A 22,469-nucleotide genomic window follows, 5' to 3' on the forward strand; every position below is an offset into this window, starting at 1 on the left:
GTAATGAAGGTGTCTCATGTTTCATGGCCGAGAAGTATGTTAATGCAGGCAACACCATTGTCCCTAGCCATTGATGTAGATAATGTTCTTGTCCCTAGTTTTTCAAGCAATAGAGTGCATTCTCCCTTAGATGCCTCTGGGAAACATCAACGGTATCTCATACCCTTCCCAGTCACGACACACAAGAAACAGGGACCTGGTATTGTCAACAGTGTTTTATTTACAAAGAATTGTTTGTATTTGACCATTTGGAAAACCACTAACATTTTTCGCCTTAGAAAACATTAAATAAGAAACAAGATGTTATACAGTACTTTGGATAACTTCTTCCAACACTTTAGTGCAATGTCTTATTGGCACCGAAAAGTCAAATTTTCAATGATTTTCCTCTTTCATCTTCAGCTGTGCAGTTATATGACCCAAAAGGAAATGAATCATTAAAAATGCATCTAAGACCGTATTTTCTGGCCTTTACACAAAGGCTGAATGGTTTATATTCCCCTCCAGCCCTGCCTCTAACAAGTTAAATTACAAAGACTGGCTCTTGGGCCTACTGTTAGACCACATGATGGTTTTGTGAACCTGGAGAGATGTTGTGGATGACGCTTGGTGCCCAGGTTAACCCGTCACCCATGAAGCAGATAAGAATCAGTGCTCCATGACTGGGCCTCTAAAAACATCCGAATCATCATCTGTTGAGCAAGTGAGAGGTTTATACCAGGAAAGAAACCCTTAAACACCATATTGGGACATTACTGAAATACAATACCTGTCCACCACAACTAATAATAATAAATGGTTTAGTAATAAGTGGAGTAAGTGGTTTAGGGGAGTTTTTCCCTTTTGTGTCTGTCTGTTTTGATCCTGCCAGGTTTGCCACAGAAGGAGAGAGTTTGGGTGGACTCAGCATCTTCTCCTCCGGCCTCCTGTCCACTGGGAGATAACTAGAAAGGGCCAAACGACTGCCCCCTGAATCCCTGAATCGCCGAGCTCTGGAGATTTCCACACATATGAGTAGCAGGACCACAAAAGGTCTCCTGGGAGATGCTGCAATGCACTGCTTTACCTGAGGGAATCTGGCTTTGAGAGAAGGACATAGGAGAGCAAGATCTTGATTTTCACACGCCTTTTTATAAAGCACTCCAATTTAACAAGTGTCCCTGCCAGGAATCGCTCCCTCGCACGCCTGCCTAAGCCCACGCCTTCTCTGTCTATTCTCAGTGCCCACGGGGGACAGTGGCCACCGTCCTCTCTGCACCACCCTCTCACACACGTGACAGCCACCAACCGTTGGCCCCTTAGTCTTCTCCAGCCAGAATCATCCAGATCCTCTGATTTCTCACCCTAGATCTTTTCTTCCTCCCCCTTTAATCATCTTTGTGATTCCTGGCAAAAGCAGAAATATTCTGATGACTCCATCAGACATGAAGAAAAGCCTCAGGAATAAGCTGCCTTTTAAAAGTTAACCTTTTGAACATAAAGGTAAAACAAGCAGGAAGAAGATGGTTGGGGGTTTGTGGGCGACAATTCCCATGGTGCCCTCTTCCTGAGGTGTGAGAATCCAACACGCAGCCCGTGTCTCAGCACCAGGACCAGAAGACAGGAGACACACCTCCTGAAACAAGCCAGCTGGGTGTGACATCTGTCCCAGGGGAGCCTCCTTACACTCCTCCCCACTTCCTGCTAGAAACAGGGCTTCCCCCAAAACAACCAGAGCTTTTACAAAGCTTCTTGAGAGAGAAAGCCGTCAACTCAACAGTGAGCAGGCTTTCTATCTTAACTGCAGTTTCTTGTCACCCTAAATGGTTTATTACCCTTTGCAGAGCTCCCATTCAAGGCCATTAGGAAAATGCCACCACTCCACCATTGCTCCACCACTTTTCTTTCACCGCCAATGCAAGGTCACCACGCTGGATGACATTCTGCCTTTTTTTTTCTAAACTCAGGAGATCACAAGCTGCACTTTACTTTGCAACTAGAGTCTGCAAATACTAGGAACATGTAAATATTTAATACCAATAGCACATTCACACAGAACACAACACTACTAATGAGGAATTCCTTGCCCACTGTACGTAATTGTCTTTATAAGAAAAATACAGATAACAAGAATAAATGCATCTTGGTATGTTATACACCCTTCTTTATAAAGTGAGTGGCAGTAAAAGTCAGAGTGCAGGTCAGGTCAGGACGAACTTCATGGAGAGGGGGGCCGATTTCACAGGCACACCGCACATCGTAGCTCAAGGAGAGTCAACACCACGCACAGCACAACACTGGACAGAGCGCGGAATGGCCGTTTGCACAGTGTTCTGAAGCCCCCGTCATATGATACAAGGAGTGTTTTATAACCAGGACGAAGGATGGTGCAGGTGACACACGTGCGAGGCCTCCCTGCGTGGGCCATGGGTATGAAGGCGACACCCACAGCGGCTTGGATGTGCCTACACACACCTCGTCCTGCGGGAGTCACTGCTCACTGGGACTGCACAGCAGCAAGCCAGTGAGACATGGGTCAGCACGCGGGTCCCTCCTGCCCCCCGGCCCACTCTTCTCCTAGCCCTGGGAAGAGGGAGGAGAGGAGAGAAGGTGAGGATTGGAAGAGAAGAGGGAGCAACACGGGAGCCACTGCCAGCTGTGGGGCCACTAGCGCTCTTCGGAGCAGGGGCCCCTTCGCAAGCTCACGTCATCCAACGCGATCTCCCCGGGGTGGCCACGCTGCCTTTCACCCTTGAAGATGACCTAGGAGAGAATGCACAACCAGTCAAGCCACCTCTGCCCCTTTCGGCGCCCATTCCAGTAGCAGAATGCAACCTTCCCCAAATCAAACACAAACTAGGCTACAGGCGGACACGCCCGTAGGTCATGGCCATGTCACCTGAGGCAGGTTCCCCACCTGAAACGGAAGTCATCAGGAAATCCTCCTTCAGGCCACATGACTCAGAATCGGGGACTCTTTCAAAAGTCGCTCTGGACTATGTCCCATTCACCCCAGGAAGCTCATAAAAGGGACACTTGGCAATGAGGACCAAGGACAGGAGGAGGAAGAGCGTGATGGAACATAAGGGTCAGCCACTGAGCCAAAAACCAAGTGCTCCGAACAGCATGCGGCCTTCGGAGGTGCGTCTCACTCCTCCTGCTGACCGGTGGAGCTCTACTGGGCAGAGTGAACAGCTGCACCACCTGCACGTGGGTTTGCCCATGTGAACACCACTTTCTCTGCTCTTGTATTTTGTCTTCTGCAGAACTACCTTGCTTCTTTTAAAACGTGAAAATCCTTTTAGCGTCTGCTTCAAAACTATTTATTTTGGGGTTTTTTTTGCCCAAGTAATATAAGTATTTAGAAAAAAATTTAAAATGCAAAGAGTCAAACAAACCTAAATACCCTGACAACAGCTGTATTAATGGAAACTGTCTTTTCTTCCTAAAGTAGTTTGGAGAAACTGTATCTGTGAGCATACATGCTGTCTCTTTCTAGCAAGTGTCATAAGCATCAACATAAAGATGGCACTTTTCCAAATGCATGTGTTATTTTGGTGGGATGTCGTGGATCATTTTCTTGTTATCATGACTCCATCACTTAAAACAAGCTTCATATATTCCACCAAAGTTTTGTCTGAATAGAGCGGTGCTTTCCGATTCTACTTCTGGGTTCCCATCCGAGACTGCTGGACTAGAACCTCTGAGACAAGGAAGGCAAATGAAATTTAAAGAAACATGTAAAAAGAAAAAGAAAGAACCTCTGCACAGTAATTTATGGCAATAAAGGTTGGAAGTTTAAGGAACGGAAGGAAAAGGAAAAGCAGGCACAATTCAACACTGTCACTCCAGCCCTTGGGTTCCTGTCACTTTTGAGCTTCACCACTCACGCTCTTGATGTCCGAGCCCCGCAGGGTGATCTGTGTCTGCCTCCAGCCTCGGCCGCCGTCTCTGCCCCACAGGGCCACCCCGTGCCCGCCATGTCTCCTTACAGACACCTGCAGCGTGCCCGAGTGCAGCCCGGTCACCTTGTGCCTGAAGGACAGGCACACATCCCCTGAACGCAGGAGGTGGCCCAGCGGCAGCACCAGGCGTGCGGCTCTTCCCTCGGGGGCCTTGGCCGCCACGGTCAGGTACTGCCCACCTGCAAGGGAAGAGCAGGGCGTGTGAGAGCCAGGCAGCAGGAACAGCCACCTCCTCCCCGCTTCGTGAACTCATCCCTGGGACGGCCACCAGTGAAGAGCTCTGGACCTTTGAAGGAGGCGGACGTGACTCATTTCTGTCTGAAGTTCTTTGATGTCTACAAAAATAACTCGTGGAGAGTAGAAGTTATGTCAAAGATGCACAATAACTAGCAATCCAAACGCTATAAATATTTCAATGGAATACAGCCAGAATACACAGTCCTACACACACACACATGCACACACACACCCACGCGCACGCACCTGGCCATCTCTGGCTGTGTCACCACGCCCACCGCATTGCTGCCTGGGTAGTTTGGTAGAACTGGCCCTACATTTCCTGGGAGAAAGCTCTGTGTGCAGCAAAGCACATGGGCATTTACTGAGCTTTATCTGCTCATTCTCTCCTCCTCCTGGTTTTTAAACAAAAGGCTCTCCTGGAAACAGCACTGTCTACACTTTCCACACTGGTCAGCCTTAACCCCCGGAAGACTCGGCCTCTGAAAACCCTCTGCCTCTTCCAGGGGCAGCGACCGTACTGGAGGAGAGGCGAAGCTGTAACCCTGTGCCTACTTCCTACATTCACCTATTTCACTCCAGCCACTCCTGTATGTACACACTGCCACACTTGTCATATGGTTAAGTAAACACCTTGCATCTCCCCGTAGCAGACAGAATGCTGAGCCAGCTGCCTCTGATTCTGGATCAGGAAAGACCAGAGTTCCAGGGAAAGGGCCACATGCATGGACAGACAAGGGTCAAGCCCTGTCTCCTGCAAAGGGACAGCCTCAAGGCTGCAGCTACACCCTGCAGCACATTACCCCGTCGGTCTGCATTTTCATTCTGTGGGGGACCGTACGGATCTTACTTCTCGTGATGAAGTTCAGGACCGACTGCGATAAAACCTGCTGGCACCACGAAGGACAATCACCAAACACACTCACTTTGTGGCTGCTCCTTAAGGTGGTAAATCTATTGAATTGAGGGTTTTCTTTAGCATATAAAAATACTTGAAAATCTAGATCTTGGATAAGAACTATACACCATTAAATCAATCGTAACTGGAAATGCAAACACTGTAATTCTTTCACAAATGGCATAATCTGGAGAGAAAGAAGTAAAAAGTTTGTTAATTAGAATAATTCCCGGGAATTATTTATTGAATCCCTTATACTCTTCTCTGGCCTTCACTTGTCTGTCTCACTTCATCTCGCCATGCACCACCCGGACAAATGCCTCTCCCAACACAGAGCCCCCTCCACAGCACCTGGTCTCTTTTAAAACAGCTCTGCTGGAAAACGGAGAGGGACTCACAGTCTGTCTCTGTTGTTCTCATGCATCCGTGCCCTGGTGGTCACAGAGGACACCGCTAACCCTGGGTCAGTTCCTGGGGAAGCAGACCAGGCCCCATTCCTCCTCCAGGCTGAACATTCTGGTTTCTTCAACTGTTTTTCACAGGCTTAAGACATCCTTCTACCCAGGTCATTCTATCCTGAATGATCTAAATTAATCCTATTTTCCCTATACCTATCACCATGCACTAAACTAAGATTGAAGTGGAATAAAGATCTAAATATGAAGACAGAAACACTAAACTTGCTGGAAGATAAGTTAGGTAGAACTCTTGAAGACATCGGCATAGGAAAAGACTTTATGAACAAAACCTCAGTAGCATGGGAACTAGCACAAAGAATCAACAACTGGGATCTCATCTTATTACAAAGCTTCTGCACTGCAAGAGAAACCACCAACAGAGCTAACAGACAACCTACAATGTGGGAAAAATTTTTAGCAGCTGTACCTCAGACAAAGGACTACTATCTAGAATATATAAAGAACTGAAAAAAAATCAGACCCCCCAAATTCAAAGACCCAATTCAAAACTGGGCATCTGAAATGAGCAGACATTTCTCAAAGAAATAAAAGCAGCAAATAAACATATGAAAAAATGTTCAACATCACTGGTCATTCGAGAGATGCAGATGAAAACAACACCAAGATTCCACCTCACCCCAGAAAGAATGGCTGCTATCAAGAAATCAACCCATAACAAATGCTGGTGGGGCTGTAGGGAGAAAGGATCCCTGCTCCATTGTTGGTGGGAGTGTAGACTGGTGCAACCACTGTGGAAGTCAGTATGGAGATACCTCAAAGAACTAGGACTAGAGGTCCCATTTGACCCAGCTATTCCCCTGCTGGGGATCTTCCCAAAAGAATTAAAAGAATCATACCACAGTGATATATGTGCACCCATATTCATAGCGGCACAGTTTGTAATAGCTAAAGCTTGGAAGCAGCCCAAGTGCCCATCAACTGGAAACTGGATAAAGAAGATGTGGTTTTTGTATAAAATGGAGTACTACTCAGCCATAAAGAACAAGAAACTAGAGACATTTATAGCTAAATGGATGCACATTGATGCCATACTCTTAAGTGAAATAAATAGGACACACACGTGTAAATGCCAAATAGTTTCTCTAGTGTGAGAAACTGAAAGTGTAAATAAGGGTTAAAATGATTAAAATGAATAATTGATAATTTGAAATAGGAAGAAAAGGTCCAAAGGGGTAGGGGTAGTGGGAGGGGAGGGGGAAAGGAAAAGTTATGAGAAAAGAAAAATAATGGAAACAAAATCTTTGTAAATAGGGAAGGGTGGAGGGGGTGAAGGGCGCACAGGTAATAGGGTAAAAATAAGGACCAAGATACATCATGTACAGGTACAAGCACCCAAGGATAAATGTAAACGTGTTGTATACCTAAAATGTACCAATAAAAGAATTTAAGAAAAAAAATTAACTCTATTCTCAGACCAGAATAATGTTACTAAGTCACTTAACCACAGCAGGTTTTCCATCCTGGAAAAGTAACAAATTTTTATGGAAATTGGCTATTTTTTGAAAGTAATGTCACAGGGTTAAGTCACACTGATACCACTGCCTACCAAAACTCTGGTCTCTCACACTGTCCTGAGTCATGTCATCTGGTCCCAAGCCATGAGGCTGGCTGGCCTCTAGATCGCAAACCGCACTGTGAATTCACCCCCATTAGATTCTACCCTCTTCATCGGTACCAAGTCCACCCTCTCCATCCTGGCTGGGTCCACACAAAGCACTTTCCAGCTTTGAGTCAACCACAAGTAGGTCAGCTGTCTTCAGTACCTAAGTTCAGTCCACAATTTATTCAAGTTGTTGGTAAAAACTTGGCCAACACTTGGAGAGCGTCCTCCAGGGGCTGGAAGCAATCCTCAGCAGTCCTCCAACTGCCCGCAAAGCTGCTGCTCCTCCCTGCGTGTCCTGTGCTAGCACAGCCCAAGGACTATTTCCAGCGTGCTCTGCGCCTGCCACACAAGTTCCCCAACACTGAGCCGCACCCCAGTCCCCCCGTCTACTGTTCTAACTTTCAGCGCTCTTCACATTTCTCTATCAGAGGGCAAGGGGAGTTGTGGGCCACAAATTTAAACGTTTACAAATATGATGAGTAAAAAGAAAATGTTGACAAGTACTAAGTTGGTTCTCAAATACGCTGTTTAAATTCTGAAGCTCCTTTTAGTCTATTTTACAGAGACTCTCTTCAAAGAGAGTGTCTACACAGAAGCGCCATGAGCTCTGAGCATAGCAAGAAGCACCGAAAGGTACTTCAAAAGGAATTCATCAGGACCACACATGTTCTTCACAACTCTATCACACATGGCGCCCACAGACTTCTCCTCTAGCAAGACGCGCTGGGCCAGTGGCCAGTCCTGTGATTGGGCGGACCGAGGCCAGACCGGGGACCCGCAATGAAGCCACAGCAGCAGGACACGTAAGAAACAGACCTGGGCACTGGCCTCTCCCTTGTGAAATAAAGACAGTGTCACTTGCTCCTCGGGGTGGGTGAGAAATTAAATGAAAGTACCCAGCTGACAAATTGGCTGGGGACATAGTAGATAGTAAATGTACATCGGATTCTCTCTTATTCACACATTCCTGTGACAGTAACAAGCTTGTCCTGACCAGAGCTAGCTTTAAATGTAGGAGAGAGAAATTCGTGAGTGTACTGCATATGGCCTACATGGTTTTATAACTACAAGAAAGCTAAAAGTCCATTCTAATTTATTGAATATTCATATTTTTAAATGCTTACCCCAACTTTTATTTTAAAATACTTCTGTTATAATTCAGTCTTAGGGATGCTCATAAATAAATTTTAAATTAATTTTTAAATTTGTTAAGTTTATTGGTACATTTTAAGTATATATGATGATCACATTCATCATTGGGAATTTGTACCTGTACATGATATATCTTGGTTCTTATTTTTTCCCATTTCCCTTTCCTCCCCTCAACCCCTCCACCCCTCCCTATTTACAAAAGCTTTGTTTCTATTTTTTCCTTTTCTCTTTTCATTCCCTTCTTTCCTTTCCCCTATCCCACCTCCCTAGTTCCCCTTCCTCTTTGAACATTGTCTTAAATGGAGTACTATTCAGCCATAAAGAAAGATAAACTAGAGGCATTTATAGCTAAATGGATGCACCTTATGAGCATAATCTTAAGTGAAATAAATAGGACACACATGTGTAAATACCAAATTGTTTCTCTAGGGTGAGAAACTAAAAGTGTAAATGAGGACCAAAATGTATATTTTGAAATAGGATGCATTAATTTTTAAATATCTTGCTACTTGTGCACCATGGGCCAGCAGTGAGGCATCCCTGGGGGTCCTGTTGGAAACGCACCAAACTCAGCACTTCCATATGCCCCCTACAGTGGGGAGCGGCTGTCACAGATCACAGCTCTCTGAGCTCAGCTCCATGTGCCCGGCTCGGTCTACACACCTAACACAGTAGCTAAGAACCAGGCTTCTGACATAAGTGAAACTTATCTTCACATCTTGTATCTTTTATTCTGAAAATCTAATTAGAAGTAAAAAAAATAAAAAAGAAAGAAACCAAACTCATCCTTCCATTAAGTTGGCCTAACTGGTAAAAGATTTAATTATTAAGGGGAAGGGAAAAACAACAATACATAGCTTTGCCTAGAACTAGAAGACAAACATAAATACCGAGAGTCAGGCCAATAGGAACTGTGCAGGTTAACATTCTGTCAGGTTTCCAAGGGATTATGTCCATGTTCATCTTTCTAAGAGCCCAGCCTCCTGCATAAGTGGTGGTAATTTATAACTATTTCCTCCAGTGTTAGACTCAGAATGAGCTCTTGTGCAGAGAGAATCACCACATTGCAGGTTTCCACTGTCTCTCCTACTACCACTCAAATCTCAAAAAAAAAAAAAAAAAAAGCATTAGAGGACAACTGAGAAAACGACCAAGAACAATAACCATGGCCCATCCGCTCACATTGCTTCTTTTGTTCCTGGGAACCAGGCATTACAGATGCACAAACAACTCGAAGATTACACACTGGAAGGAGTGCACACACTGTCTTCACCAAGCTTTACGAGAGAAATCGGCTGGCCTTAGTTTACTCCCCGTCTCCCGTAAGGTCACTGCCTGGCAGCTAACAGACCTGGCTCCCATGGAACATGGGATCTGAATCCCAGGCACAGTCTCCCCCAGCCCTCGTGAAGCAAGCGTGGGGAAGAGCCACAGCGCCCAGTGTGCGGGGAGGACTGGGAGGAAGCCGTTCCTACCTGCCGGGTCCCGGGCCGGTTCCCAGTGCGAGTCACTGTCCTTCTCCCTGATCCATCCGCAGAGGCCGTGGTCAAAGTTGCAACTATGCACGAGGACACCTGTAAGGAAGGGACAGAGGAGAAGATGGCAGACGCGACAAGGGACCTGTGACCGTGCGCATCAGCGTCACCTCCCACCCACACCGAATGTCCGCCACCCTTTCTCGGCACAGCCTGCCTGCCGCTCAGCGGTGAAAACAGAGCCCTGAGCCCGGCAGGGTCGCAGCCTCGAACACCGGCACTTATAAAATGTGACTTCCCCCCCACAGTTCAGAGAGCACCGTGTTCCTACACAGAAATGATGACTCATAACTGTTTTGGCTCAACTGATTTAGCAGAGTTGTAAAACACTCAGGAAAGAAGCCGATGGATAATTTCCCCAGTGGGGCTGAAAATTCTGAAATTTAAGTTATTTCAATGAAATGGCAAAAGCAATAGAAGGTCACAACTGCGCCCACCTGGGTCGTCCTTCGCTTCGTCATCGTCGGCGCTGACTCCTCTCTCGATCTCGAATATCTCCAACAGGTCATTGGAGGGCTGCCGTGGGACTGCAAGACAGGGTTCGGTGCTGATGAGGGCCTCGCCCGTGAGTTCAGCTGGGAGCCCTCGTCTTTACACTGCACACTCAGCCTCAGCAAGTGCGTCCGGCGGTGATTTACGCTGTAACCCTGATCTGAGTATAATTTACAAAAATGATTTCCAAAAGTTTCTAAAGTTCAACATAAAAATAAGTTCAAAGCTTTCATCTGGAAAATGCCTTTTAAAATAGCTTCTGATATCTGCCAAGATAGGAATCTCTACAAATTCTAAACTGTGGCTCTCCGGAGGCCGCTGTGACCAGAAGGGCCTCCAGTTGCAGCGAGTGGTTTTCTAGCTGCCGAGTCCCCTCCTGAGCAGGGAACCCCGCACATGCATCCAGGGCTCTGCCCTGGTGCTGCCCCTGCTGATGAGCCTGCCAAGCTCCGCTCCCTCCAGGCCCAGAGCGTGCCCACTGCCTCTCTGGGCGCCTTCCGGCCCAGGCAGAGCCCATTCTGCCCCTGGCTCCCACAGCCCTGTTCACACCTGTCTGACCCCCCCCCCCCAAGGCCTCTGACACCCTGGACGGCATCAATTGCAGCTCATGCTGTGCATTTCCAGGGCATGGCCTGGTGACAGGTGTTCTGGGCATGCTCACTGGGGAAATGCAGACTATGGCAGAGACCCCTGCACTTGGCCAACACTGCTCCTCAAAGGCACCAGTGGGATGGAGCCAGTGAAGCCACTTAAAAACCACCAACTCATGGAAGTCACTTATGTAATCATTCACTCGAGGTATATGTGATTCCCACCCAAATGCCCGGCACCAGGGAGACGGGGTGAGCCCTGCAGAGGAGGCCATAGGAGAGGGCCCTGGTGCAGTCTGAATTCTGGGGGAAGCAGGTAGCACTGGAGGTGAGGAACATCTTAACAACAAACTCTGATGAGGGCTGCCAAGGAAACGCCCTGATACATCACGGGACCCAGGCTGTGTGAGGGAAGCTTCAGTGGGAGAGGAATTCCTGGCCCGAAGCTCGGGATGCTCCCTCCCCAGGAGCAGGGCTTCAGCTAATTAGCTCCATCAAGGAGGGCAAGGCAGGCCAGGCGGACAGCTTGGAACAGGCGCCAGTCTGAGGGCTCTTTGTCAGAGGTGTGGCTGCTATTTTTAGCAGGAATTTAAATAACTGACGCTGCCGAATCTGCACTAACAGCTTTTAGCTCACAACTGCTGGACTTCTTTTCCTTTTGGTCTCAAAAGTGAGAGCAGAGAGGCCTTGACACCCACCCCAGGAGCCAGGGAAGAGGCCACCCGCCCTCTTTCAGGACTGACAGCACTGACACCCAATCACAGCTCTCCTGTCCTCACTGGGGCTCGAGACCTTGACACCTCTCTTATTTCCTTGAAATATTAAAAAGCCTTAAGCATTCTTCATTCCTCCTGACCTAAAGTTATAAAAACAGTGAGAGAACAATCGTGCTCTTCACCCTCTCAAGGTGTAGGTTCTGTTGTAGCTCATCTCGGAAGCGGAATCATACAGGACCGTGTTCAGGGCCTCGTGACACTTTGCACGCCCTCCCACCCCACCCACGGGGGACTGTGGAATGCAGAGCAGTCCTGCTGCGGGTGGGGACAGGGATGGCGCACGCAGGTGCACTGACCGGCACAGGAGGTCCAGAGGCCCCCCGCAAGCACCACTTGCATGGCGAGGGGAAGGGTGTGAACTTCCCGGCCAAAAGCATGGGGGGGGGGGGGCGCTGGGCAGTGAAGAACCAGACCCTGCTGGACACTGGGACCCAGGAGTGCAGTGCCCGGGAGGCTGGGAAGTGAGACGGCACCCTGGGCTGAGAGTGAAGGGAAAGGAGCGACAGGTCAGTCGCAGAAAGGAGCCCCGGAAGAGAGTGATGCGCAATCTCGCCCAGCACCCACAGCGCGAGGACACTGGGCACTGGTCTCTGGGGGCCGCGCGACAGAGAGGGACGGACACGCGGCCACCTCCCCGCAATCTGGGACCCAGGAACTCGGAGACCCAACGCACGCAGCAGCAGTTTCATGCGCTCCACTCGGAAGCTGCCCACTTAGTTACCCAATCTCCCTCCTCACACGCGCCTGGCGTTGCTAAGGACGCCCGGCTGCAGTGTTAAGGGAAGGTCTGCTGCCGCTCTCTGGCCTAGTTTACGGTCGATAGGAAAACACTGAGTGAAGTAGGTCGGGGAAAAATCACTCGGGCAGTATTCTCTTATCAATCACCTATGCATAGAAAATGAAAAGAGCGAAGAGTGATGAGAAATACACCAACACGCCTGTATGCTCACCACAGTAGTTTAAATATTGGGAAAAAGAGTGCTGCCTCCTCGTTTGCTGGGTCTTTTTTTCTTTTGTAATTCTATATTTTTGGATTGTTTGTGAAAAGAAAAACATTTAATTATGAAAAAATACTTTCCTAAAACACTTAAGGAGGGTTGTATCGGAGCACATATGCATAGCAACTATGCCTGCCATTTTGCCTATTTTGTTTTTTTTTAATTTATAACCGACACATAAAAACATAAAAAAGCTGTACATATTAATAGGGCCCCATGAAATGTTTGATGCATTTCTATGTTAGGCGATGTTTAAATCAAGATAAAAATATCTAGCTACCCAAACATCTATAATATCTGTACAGTCAAGACTTTCAAATCTTTTCTTCCAGCTGGTGAAACGTATAGCACATTACTGTTTCCGAAGAGCAAGCTGCATGTACCTGTTGTTGGAATGAAAGCTGGAAGATAACACTGCTCAAATTTCTTGTATGCTTACGGGTTTGGTCCGTGGAAGGGAAAGGTGTATGTGTCACCGTTCTTCTTATATTCCCAATGCTCTCTCTGGGGGACAGAGCTAGAGACACAGACCCCAGACCGGAAGCAGGATGAACGGCAGGGTTTGTGAGGCGGCCCCACCCCCTCGGCTCCCTCCCCGTTCCCACTCCACATGCAGAACATAAGCGAGAGAGAGGGAAATAAAAAGCTTGGAAAGGACCTCCTGCAATTTCCTCTACCACATTAGAGAAAGTTCTTAGCCATCTACTGATTACTGGCAATAAGAAACGGGTCGCTGGCTTCAGAAGTAGAGGACTGTGCTCGCCAGCATTTCCATCCAACAGGAAGCATCTACAGAGTTCAAAAGAGGAGTGGAACTGCTGGAAGAAATTAAATCTCTGCTGAACGGTAGAAAGCAGACAACGACCACTCAGGAATGAGGCCACTCTTTGTGCCACCGCTCTTGTTCTTTTCTGTATCATGTGCACCTTTTATAAAGAATCAGAACAGCTCCGCAGCATGGCCCGGAGAAATCCCAGGTGAACCCAACAGCTAAGTGACGATGGCTGGCCCATCTCAGCACGGCCGGAAGGGCCCTAACCCAGCTCTTCCCCATGGAAAGAGAGAACATGTCACAGGTTCATTCTCCTTCCCTCTGTGGAACCAAAGGACTCAGTGAGGGCCAGGCTGTCCCAGGAGAGGACGGGCAGCTGCACCCCGGTGTCAGGCAGGTTCTCCTGGGTGGGGGCCTGGGCTGAGGGAAGCACAAACACGCCCTGCGGGTGGGGAGCAGACACCACCTCCCCTAGCGGACAGAGCAGGCTCCACCAGAAGGACGGGAGGACGCATCCATTGCTATTCATCAGACCCATCACACAAGCTCCTCATCCCGACAGGCCTCTCCTCTCCTCTCCTCAAAGGCCACCTTTGTTACTTCCACACTAAAAGAGTTGCTGTCTTTATTTCAAACTTCACAACTGTTTCCCTTGGCCCTAGAGACACCTAGATGAAACACAGTATCCCGATTACTCAGTAATAAGCAAAGCAGCAACCATCTATTTTCATTTTCTCTGCCCACACAATAGCTCACATTTGCAAATTGTTTCAAAAAGATCTGGTTCACCAGAAAAAACATTCAAGTTATAATGAACTGTAAAAATGCATCAGAAAAATACACAGAACTAGAAGACAACATAAAGCCATTGTTTATGATTAATTAGGAAGCACCATCATTACTATGGAAATAAATTCAACATCAACAGCAGTAGTAACTGTGAATGTGTACTGAGTTCTTATGTGCCAAGCCCTATGCTTAGAGTTTTATGTGTACTTTCCCATCAAATCCACTCAGCTTTTATCCCTGACTTACAAAACTGTACGAAAATTAGTAACATACCCAAGTCATAGATGGCTAGGACTACACTACTTTTAATTATACCTCTATAGACAAATGTAACTTTATTTTTTTAAAAAGTCTGATTTCTGACTTTGGTCACATTCACCAAGAACTCAATTTATACTTTCTAGAGGGAAGTATTTTTTTCTTTACCAACCACCACAGAATCCAATTAAAATATAACTCAAAGATGGCGAAAACTTTCAGAATTCACAGCACCAGGTCCTGACCTGTAAGCAGTAACAACTCGCTCCGTTCAAGACCCTAGCAGAAATTCAATCTGCAGGGAGACGGAGACGTCTTCCAGGGGCCTCGCGGTTTACCAGAAAACAAACCAGTTGGAAGACCTGTTCAGCGGGCAGCAGAAACAATCTTCCCGCTCATGAGCACACAGAATTGGGAAGAGAAACCACCATAGCTCCAAGACTGACAGCGGCCGGATCAAAGCAGCCACAGGCGGTGAGACCCGCCAAGGGACAAGGGGGCCTCAGGGCAGCTGCGCAGCGTGGCTACCAGCAGAGAGGAAGCGGTTTTCTTCCTGCTCCTGGCACTGAGAGATTCAACACATTGTCCCATCTGCTTCTGGTGCAGCCGCCCCTAAGCATCTAATCCACCCTGTGTCCCAGTCTTGCCTCTCCATGGTATGAGGCAGGTGAGCACGTCCAGGCGTGAGCGCTGTGCGCTCCCCCTCCTCCATCTGGCTAGTTCGGTAGCTAAGACACGGCTCTGCTGGCTGGAGGCTCCGTTAGTTTCTGGGACCCAGTAACCCAGGTGTGGTCTGCAGACCTGCAGCGGCAGCACCTGTGAGCTTGTCGGCGCTGCAGGGCCGGAGCTCCTGCCCCAGAACTGCTGGGTCAGCCGCGTTCAGAAGACCCGTGAGTCGGGCGCATGGGAAGATGACAGGGCCTCTCCTCAGAGTGTCCGAGGGAGTCCACCTGCGGGGGGTTGGAGCGCACATCTGAAAGAAGCGCCTCGGGTCACCCTGGGCCAGATCAGCTTCTGACAACATTTGGGAGGGAAACCTGCTTGCTGGTCCAAGCAGTGTTATATTCCTTGTAGTAATCTGAGTCTTTGACTAAAACTGGACATTCTGGCAGACTCAAGTATAAGGAAAAATTTGAAAAGTCAAGAGTAGAAGTTGACAAAACATTTCATGAACTTTTAAAAGCCAGTACGTGCAAACTAAATTGACCTGACTAAGAATCAGAGTCCTCTGGGGTTTTTGTTTTTTTTTAACCACACAACTCAGTCTTCTTGGGAGATTAGGAGTCTGCACCTCCGGCCCTCTCCTGCGGAGTCACTGCTACAATAAACCACTGTGACCTATGAGGAGGGAATGAGACGATGAAAGGTGACTGCCGGGTAACAAGAAGACAATGAAATCACTCGAAATAGAGTGAACAGACATGTCTGTGGCCACTGTGTTGGTCTTTTTCCGTCCAGACTTATATACATCCACACATATACCGACATGCATTTTACGTCGAATTGGGGTCAGATGGTATATGCAGTTTTGTATCTTTTTTCATTTAACATTTTTATCACATGGGTATTTTCCTGGGCTGGGGATTTAGCTCAGTGGTTCCGCTGGCTGCTTCGCAAGCCAAGTTCCCAAGCTTGATCCCTGGTACCAAAAAATAACGCACATGGGTATTTTCCCAAGTTACTAAATATTTCCTAAAGTACATAGTTGATATGAGTCATAAGTTTTTATTTATTATATTGCTAGAGCAGAATGCATTCTCTCTCAACTTCCTGCACTCTGGGTGTGCATAAGGTTTTTCTTTTCTCCTTTTTTATTTTTTAATTCTTTGCTCTGAAATAGCTCCTACCCACTCCCTTTGATGCTAGACTTTTGTGTTTAGTGGTCTCCACCTTTGTAGTGATTTCCCGCAGTGCACCCCTATATTTCACTAAATCTGCTTTGCTGCTCTTAAGTCTGACCAGCACTGTCCTGTCCTCCCTGAACCCCATCACCTCCTCCCAGTGATTCCGGAACCTCCAGCCGTCACACTGGTCTCAGGACCCATGAAGAAAGTGCATCAGCGGGGGCCCTGGGTTCTGCAGACAGCAGTCACCACCCTCCAAGCTCAGCCCAGCCCGATCTGAAGCTGGCTGCAATGGACTGTAACCCAAAGCATGAACCAGTCTCACAGTAAAACCCCTTGGGAAAGGATGCACATTACATTAAGCGTCTCCTAAAGACTTACAGTGTTGAGGCACATTAACCTAAAAGGCAGAGAGCTCCTCCAATGAGATTTATTTTTAAAACTTCGCCAGAGGTGGAGAAAATATTCAATGAAGAAATGGTGAACTGAAATAGTGTTCAGGTTCCCTTGTGTTTTCTGTGGATAGATACTGTTTTGCTGAATTAAAAACACAGAACCCTTCCTGAATGGAATATACGCTATCTCCAAAGACCACACGTATTTTCACAGGCGCTGACCTCACCCAGCAGCACTTCGGACACTAAAGTGAGGGATTTGCTTCCTGGCGACCATGGCCAAGGGCAGCAGGGTCAGCGGCAGCCTGCACGTGTCCTGGCCCAGGACTGAGGGACCCTCTCTGGGGCGGGTCGCAGGGCCATGCTGTCTTCAGCACCTCTGCACACCACTTTTCCCAGCTGTACCCTCGGGCTTCAGTGCTACTTCCAGTTCACAGGTGGGCAGAAATGGGGAGGAATAATGGAAAGACAGACTTTTCAAAATGAGACAATATTAAAATGAATGCTCAGAAAAATGTTAGCCCCGTTAGAATGTCTTTTCACATTAATCACCAAATTTTCTTGACTCCTAAGGCAGCAGAGTAATGTGAATGTCATATTTAGTTAAGCCATGAATAAAAAAGCACATTATAGGGTCACTAAGAGATGGAAAGACAAATAAGCAAAGAAGAGCAAAGGACTGAGGGAAAGGAAGAAGAAATTACAAAGTATGAACTTCAAAAAATAAACAGATACACACCAACAAAATGTACACTTAGGGTTACCATCTAATTTTCCTAAAATATACTAATGACCCAAAACATACACAGCCACCACCAAATTAAAACTCAATCTCTCTTTAAATGAATGGTGACGTAAGGAAAAGAGTTTAATTGAAAGTCACATACCTGGGGAAAAGCAGCTCAACTTTTCTCCCTTAAAAACTATAAATATCAGGATTCTACTCACCCAGTAAAAAATTACAGATAATTCAATAAAAGACACAACGTTTGATCCCATCAGAGAGAAGTGGATAAACGAATAGGAGAAACTGGTCATGTACAGAAAGGAGGTTGAAGGAGTGAATGCAAAGGTAAAATAAGCAGATTGAAACAGGACAAATGAATAAGAAATACAAATTAAAACAACACTGAGATTCCATCTTACTCCAGAAAGAACACCTGTTGTCAAGAAATCAAATAATAGCAAATGCTGGCGAGGCTGTGGGGAAAGGAACCCTTCCACATTGTTGGTGGGAATGGAAACTGGTACAACCACTATGGATATCAGTATGGAGAGTCCTCAAAAATCTAAAACCTAGAATTCCGTTTGACCCAGCTACACCCCTTCTAGGTATCTTCTTGCAAGAGTTAAACTCATCACAGCACAGTGATCCATGCATTCCCATGTCTACAGCAGCAAACTCACAACAGCTAAATCCTGGAAGCAGCCCATACATCCATCAGTAGATGAATGGATAAAGACAGTGTGGTATTTGCACGCAATGGAGCACTGCTCTGCCACAAAGAAAGACAAGCTTAACTCATTTTTTGGAAAATGGATGTGGCTTGAAACCATAATTAGGTGAAATAAATCAGTCACACAAGTTTAAATGTCACATGGTTTTTCTTATATGAGAAAACCAAAGTATAAATAAGAGCAAAACAAAGGAGAGATAATAGGAAGTGGGAGATGGCGCTTTCTCGAAGGAGAAGAGGATGGACAGATGGGAGGGAGGGGATGAGAGTAAGAATCCAGATGCGTCACATCCATGTGCCAACTCCTCAAGGCGAATGTGATCATTATGCACTGTAAACATGTACTCAGAAAAATTAAAATTTAAAAATATGGTAAAATTCCAACTCTGGCCTGGTGACACAAAACAAACGTCCCCCCCAGGACTGGCCTCTGCCCAGGGCCTCTGTCTGTGGGTGGCGCCGCCCCTCAGCCTGCCCCTGCCCGCCTGGCTGTGGCCTGCCACCTCCGGGGCGTGAGGCACTGCCCCCACTGCTCGCCTCCTCCTTGTCCCCTGGCCCGCTCCCTCAGATGCCTGCCTGCGGGCTCTGTGCCAGACCCTGAGCGCTTCCTCCTCTCTCTTGAACACAGGGCCACCGCACCTGGGTCGACTGTCCTTCCCGCCAGACAGGGGCCCTCTCTCTCTGCTTTACCTCTGCAAACCCCACGCCCTGTAAGTGCTGGCCCTCTGAAGGGCACTCCACCATGTCCACTGAATGAATGAGTGAAGGAATGAGTGACCTGGAGGATTAAATGTTAGATGGCAAGGAATACAGTTGAGTTTTCCACCTCCGAGGGCTTTCAATTGAGCCCGACTGTGTTGGGAGAATTCCCGTACCAGATAAGAGCTGTGACAGCCCTGTGTCTGTGACGGTCTGTGACGGCCCTCCCACGTCGACACATCCCCTGATTCGCCCACTCACACTGACTCCCCCCGGCTCTTCGTAATGCTCATCGAGAGGTCTAACATCACGGGACTCACTGAACACATCTCCTCTGGGCTTCTGCGGGTCCGTGTGTATCCTGTTGTCCACTGTGACCCCCGGCGCGGAGGTGCCATCGGCCGGAGCTGTGGTTGTCAGCCTGGTTCTTGGCAGTTCTGGGGTTGGTGGCGGCGGAGGAGCTCTGAGCTGCGTTGGCAGGGCGGGCGGCGGCGGAGGAGTTGGCTGTGGTGTTGGCCTCAGCGTAGGTCTTGCAGTTGGCCGAGGGGTGGGGCTGCTGGGAAGGCCAGGAGGGACAGATGGTGTCCTCGGAGGCCCCCTGGTACTGCCGGCCTCGGGGATCCAATTGCTTTGTCCTCCATCGCCCTTTATAATGGTCCTGTTTCCCTGCAGTCCGTGAATTGGACCTGAAGGTTCGATCATGACTTTGGGAATATCTGAAAGGTCGAAAGATGTCAATCAACAGGAGATCATTTTCCTCTAAAAAGGGGAACATCAGGCTGTGAAGAAGACACATGAAAACATCTTATACCGACTAGTGTTCCTTCTCATATTTACGTTATTCCCTACAGCAAGTCGTGCTATTTTCCAAATAACAAATGTGTTTGGACATATGCAAAAAGAAGTAGTATCTCCACAAGGAATATGTATTATTTGAAACACAAAAAGCTTTAGGTGCCTCATTTCTCTGAGCATTTGAGTACATCCTTTATCTACCTCTGGTAAATCCTCCTCATGTCTCTTTAAAAATAAAAGTTTTAACTATTTGCAAAGTGGTAACAGGCAATGATCAAGAAGACCATTTCAAATGCAGATAGTGTTACTCATTTTTCAGTAGAGACCTGTGTAGCGTCCGTCCCTGTGCTACATGTATGTAATAAAATTGTGGTCAGAATTATCTAGTGATTAAAACTTTTCTCACCCACACTTTATGTAAATTCAATTAATGTTTAAACGGTTTGACTAACTATTCTTCATTTTGTGTTATAGTTAGCTTTCCTTCCCTCTTATTCATCTATACAACTGCTTTCTAAAAACAATTTTCGAGGTTACAAAGACCATTTGTGGAAACTTTCCCTTGACAATATTCACCAAAAAGAATCAATAACCTGCCTGGAATGGTATCCTACAGACTAGGAATGAGGACTGCATGACCCTTTAATCCCCTCGATTTCATACCCCATGGTTTTCAGTAAATATTTTACTCAGGAAACTTTAAAAATTATCTACTGTTACATGGAAAGTATGCCTTTGGTTTACAAAACTCTCATCTTGGAGAGTTCGCATTTCTTCATGTTTGTCTAGGAATACACCATTGCTCCAAACAGCTCACAAACTTAAAAGCAAACGTTCTGAATGCAGAGAAAATACACATGGGAATTGTTTTTTATAGAATTAGGAGACACAACTTAGACAACAAAAACATGGACTATAATTATCTGATAATGATAATCTGATGCTAATGACAAACATTAATTTCTAATTTTAACAAAATTAAATTCTCAGGGAGGATTCTAATTTTGTTTCTAGCTAAAAGGAAGCTATAGAGGGATTTTAATCAAGGCATTCTAATGCTTATAAGATCAGATAGAATGTATTACTGGGTTTTTAAAAATACATAAGCAAGTGATCTTATTGTTTGTGAAAAGCCCAGACTCATATCATAGCTATGAACATAACAGCTCCTTGGTAAACATGTTTTTGTGTCTTGTGCAACACTGCCATTCATGTAGGATGGAACAGGAGGTGGATGGCGAGAGCTTACAGCAGCGCAACACACAACAGCTAAATCCTGAAGCAGCCTATATGTCCATCGCGGATGAACAGATAAGGAAAATGTGCACTTACACACAATGGAGTACTACTCTGTCACAAAGAAGGATAAACTTGAGTCATGTGGAGGAAATGGATGCACCTTGAGACATAATGCTTAGTGAAGTAGATCAGACACACAAGCTTGAATATCATATGGTGTCTCTTATGTGAGCAATCCAAAGTGTAAGTCAATCAAACAGCAAAATAAAAGATAATAGTGGGAAACAGGGAGCTAGATCTTCTGCAAATGACGGGGACGGAGAGAGGGAGGGCGGGAGAGGGGGTGAGAACAGGACCGTGAGGTGTGTGCACACGTTGGCTGTGACGCGCCGCAGAGGCACACTGACATGATTTTCAAAGAAGAATTTTTAAAAAGCTACTCACACACGCAGCTCAGCCCGTCGCCCTGGTAACCCTTGACACACTTGCACACGTACGAGCCGTGCACGTTGTAGCACCGGGCAAAGCCACTGCACTGGTGCTGCCCGAGGGCACACTCATCTGTATCTGTGTCAGAAAGCAGGGAGGAAATGGTTTCTTTAGGAGCCAGATATGAAGACATGAAAAGTACAGTCTCAAAGGGGAGTGAGTGTGTGTGAGTGTGCGAGTGGCAACAGGGATCGAAACCAACGCCCCCACAAATGACAGCTCCAGCCTTGTCTGTTTTTTTTGAGACAAGGTCTTGCTAACTTGCTAAGTTCCACAGACTGGGCCCACACTTGCAATTCTCCCGCGTCAGCCTCCCCGAGTGCTGGAATTACAGGTGTGTGCCACCATGCCTGGCTAGGATTTTTCTTTTTGTAATATGAAGGTCTGTACAAAATCAGCAGATAAATGGAAGAAATGAAGGGCATGTGGATCCAGAGCTAGCAGTGGTTGAGCAGGATGTCGGTTGGCTTAATTTAATGCCGGCCCCTCCCCTTCCCTAACATCGAAGAGACCTCTAAATGCCATGGGAGGAAACCACAGTACCGTGACACTGGTATTTGCCTCCGATGTACAAGAGCTCGAAGCCTTTGTGACACTTGCAGATGTAACTCCCGAAGGTGTTGACACACTGCCTGAACCTGGGGCAGGACACTCTTCCCGTGGTGCATTCGTCAATATCTAGAAGACAAGACAGCTTGTCTTAGGAGGGCAAGGGCGTGTTTGGACCCAGCTCAGCCAGCTCCTCAGAAGTGGCCTCCAGCTGGCGGCCCCAGGGCAGCACAAATTCCACTCCAAATTCCAGCTCTGCCGACAGGCTGCTCCTCTCTCTGCCCTGCCTGCGTCTGCCGGCTGCTCCAGTGAGAATGAGTCACCTGCCAGCCTGTGGTTCCATTCACCAAGTCCTCGGCCCTGTCTGCCCACAGCCCCTACCTGTCCCAGGGTGCTGGCTCGGGGCTGGGCTGCTCCGAGTCCCCAGACTGGGGCTCCTGCCAGTCTGGCCCTCTGGCTGGGCATCCCTACAGCGCTGT

The 22,469-nt window shown here is 47.2% G+C and overlaps 1 protein-coding gene across 7 annotated transcripts in view; it reads right to left on the reverse strand.

Moving 5' to 3' along the window:
• Positions 1–200: 200 nt before the first annotated feature.
• Npnt (nephronectin) overlaps positions 201–22,469 on the reverse strand; it is a 61,720-nt gene continuing 39,451 nt past the window's right edge. For 5 of the 7 annotated variants that reach the window (XM_087198705.1, XM_087198702.1, XM_087198703.1 and 2 more), the window contains 7 exons: positions 21,985–22,119; positions 21,397–21,519; positions 19,239–19,634; positions 10,286–10,375; positions 9,789–9,887; positions 3,870–4,123; positions 201–2,742 (listed from right to left, as the gene is read on the reverse strand). In XM_087198705.1, coding sequence (XP_087054831.1) covers positions 2,647–2,742; positions 3,870–4,123; positions 9,789–9,887; positions 10,286–10,375; positions 19,239–19,634; positions 21,397–21,519; positions 21,985–22,119 — 1,193 coding nt within the window. In that variant the 3' untranslated portion in view covers positions 201–2,646. The remainder of the gene's footprint in view (positions 2,743–3,869; positions 4,124–9,788; positions 9,888–10,285; positions 10,376–19,238; positions 19,635–21,396; positions 21,520–21,984; positions 22,120–22,469) is intronic. The other 2 variants (XM_087198706.1, XM_087198704.1) reach the window with 1 other exon arrangement.

The sequence above is a fragment of the Heterocephalus glaber genome, unplaced genomic scaffold (assembly GCF_053883595.1).
Source record: "Heterocephalus glaber isolate CG9 unplaced genomic scaffold, H.glaber_assembly_v1.0 deba00001688, whole genome shotgun sequence".
Taxonomy (NCBI): domain Eukaryota; kingdom Metazoa; phylum Chordata; class Mammalia; order Rodentia; family Bathyergidae; genus Heterocephalus; species Heterocephalus glaber.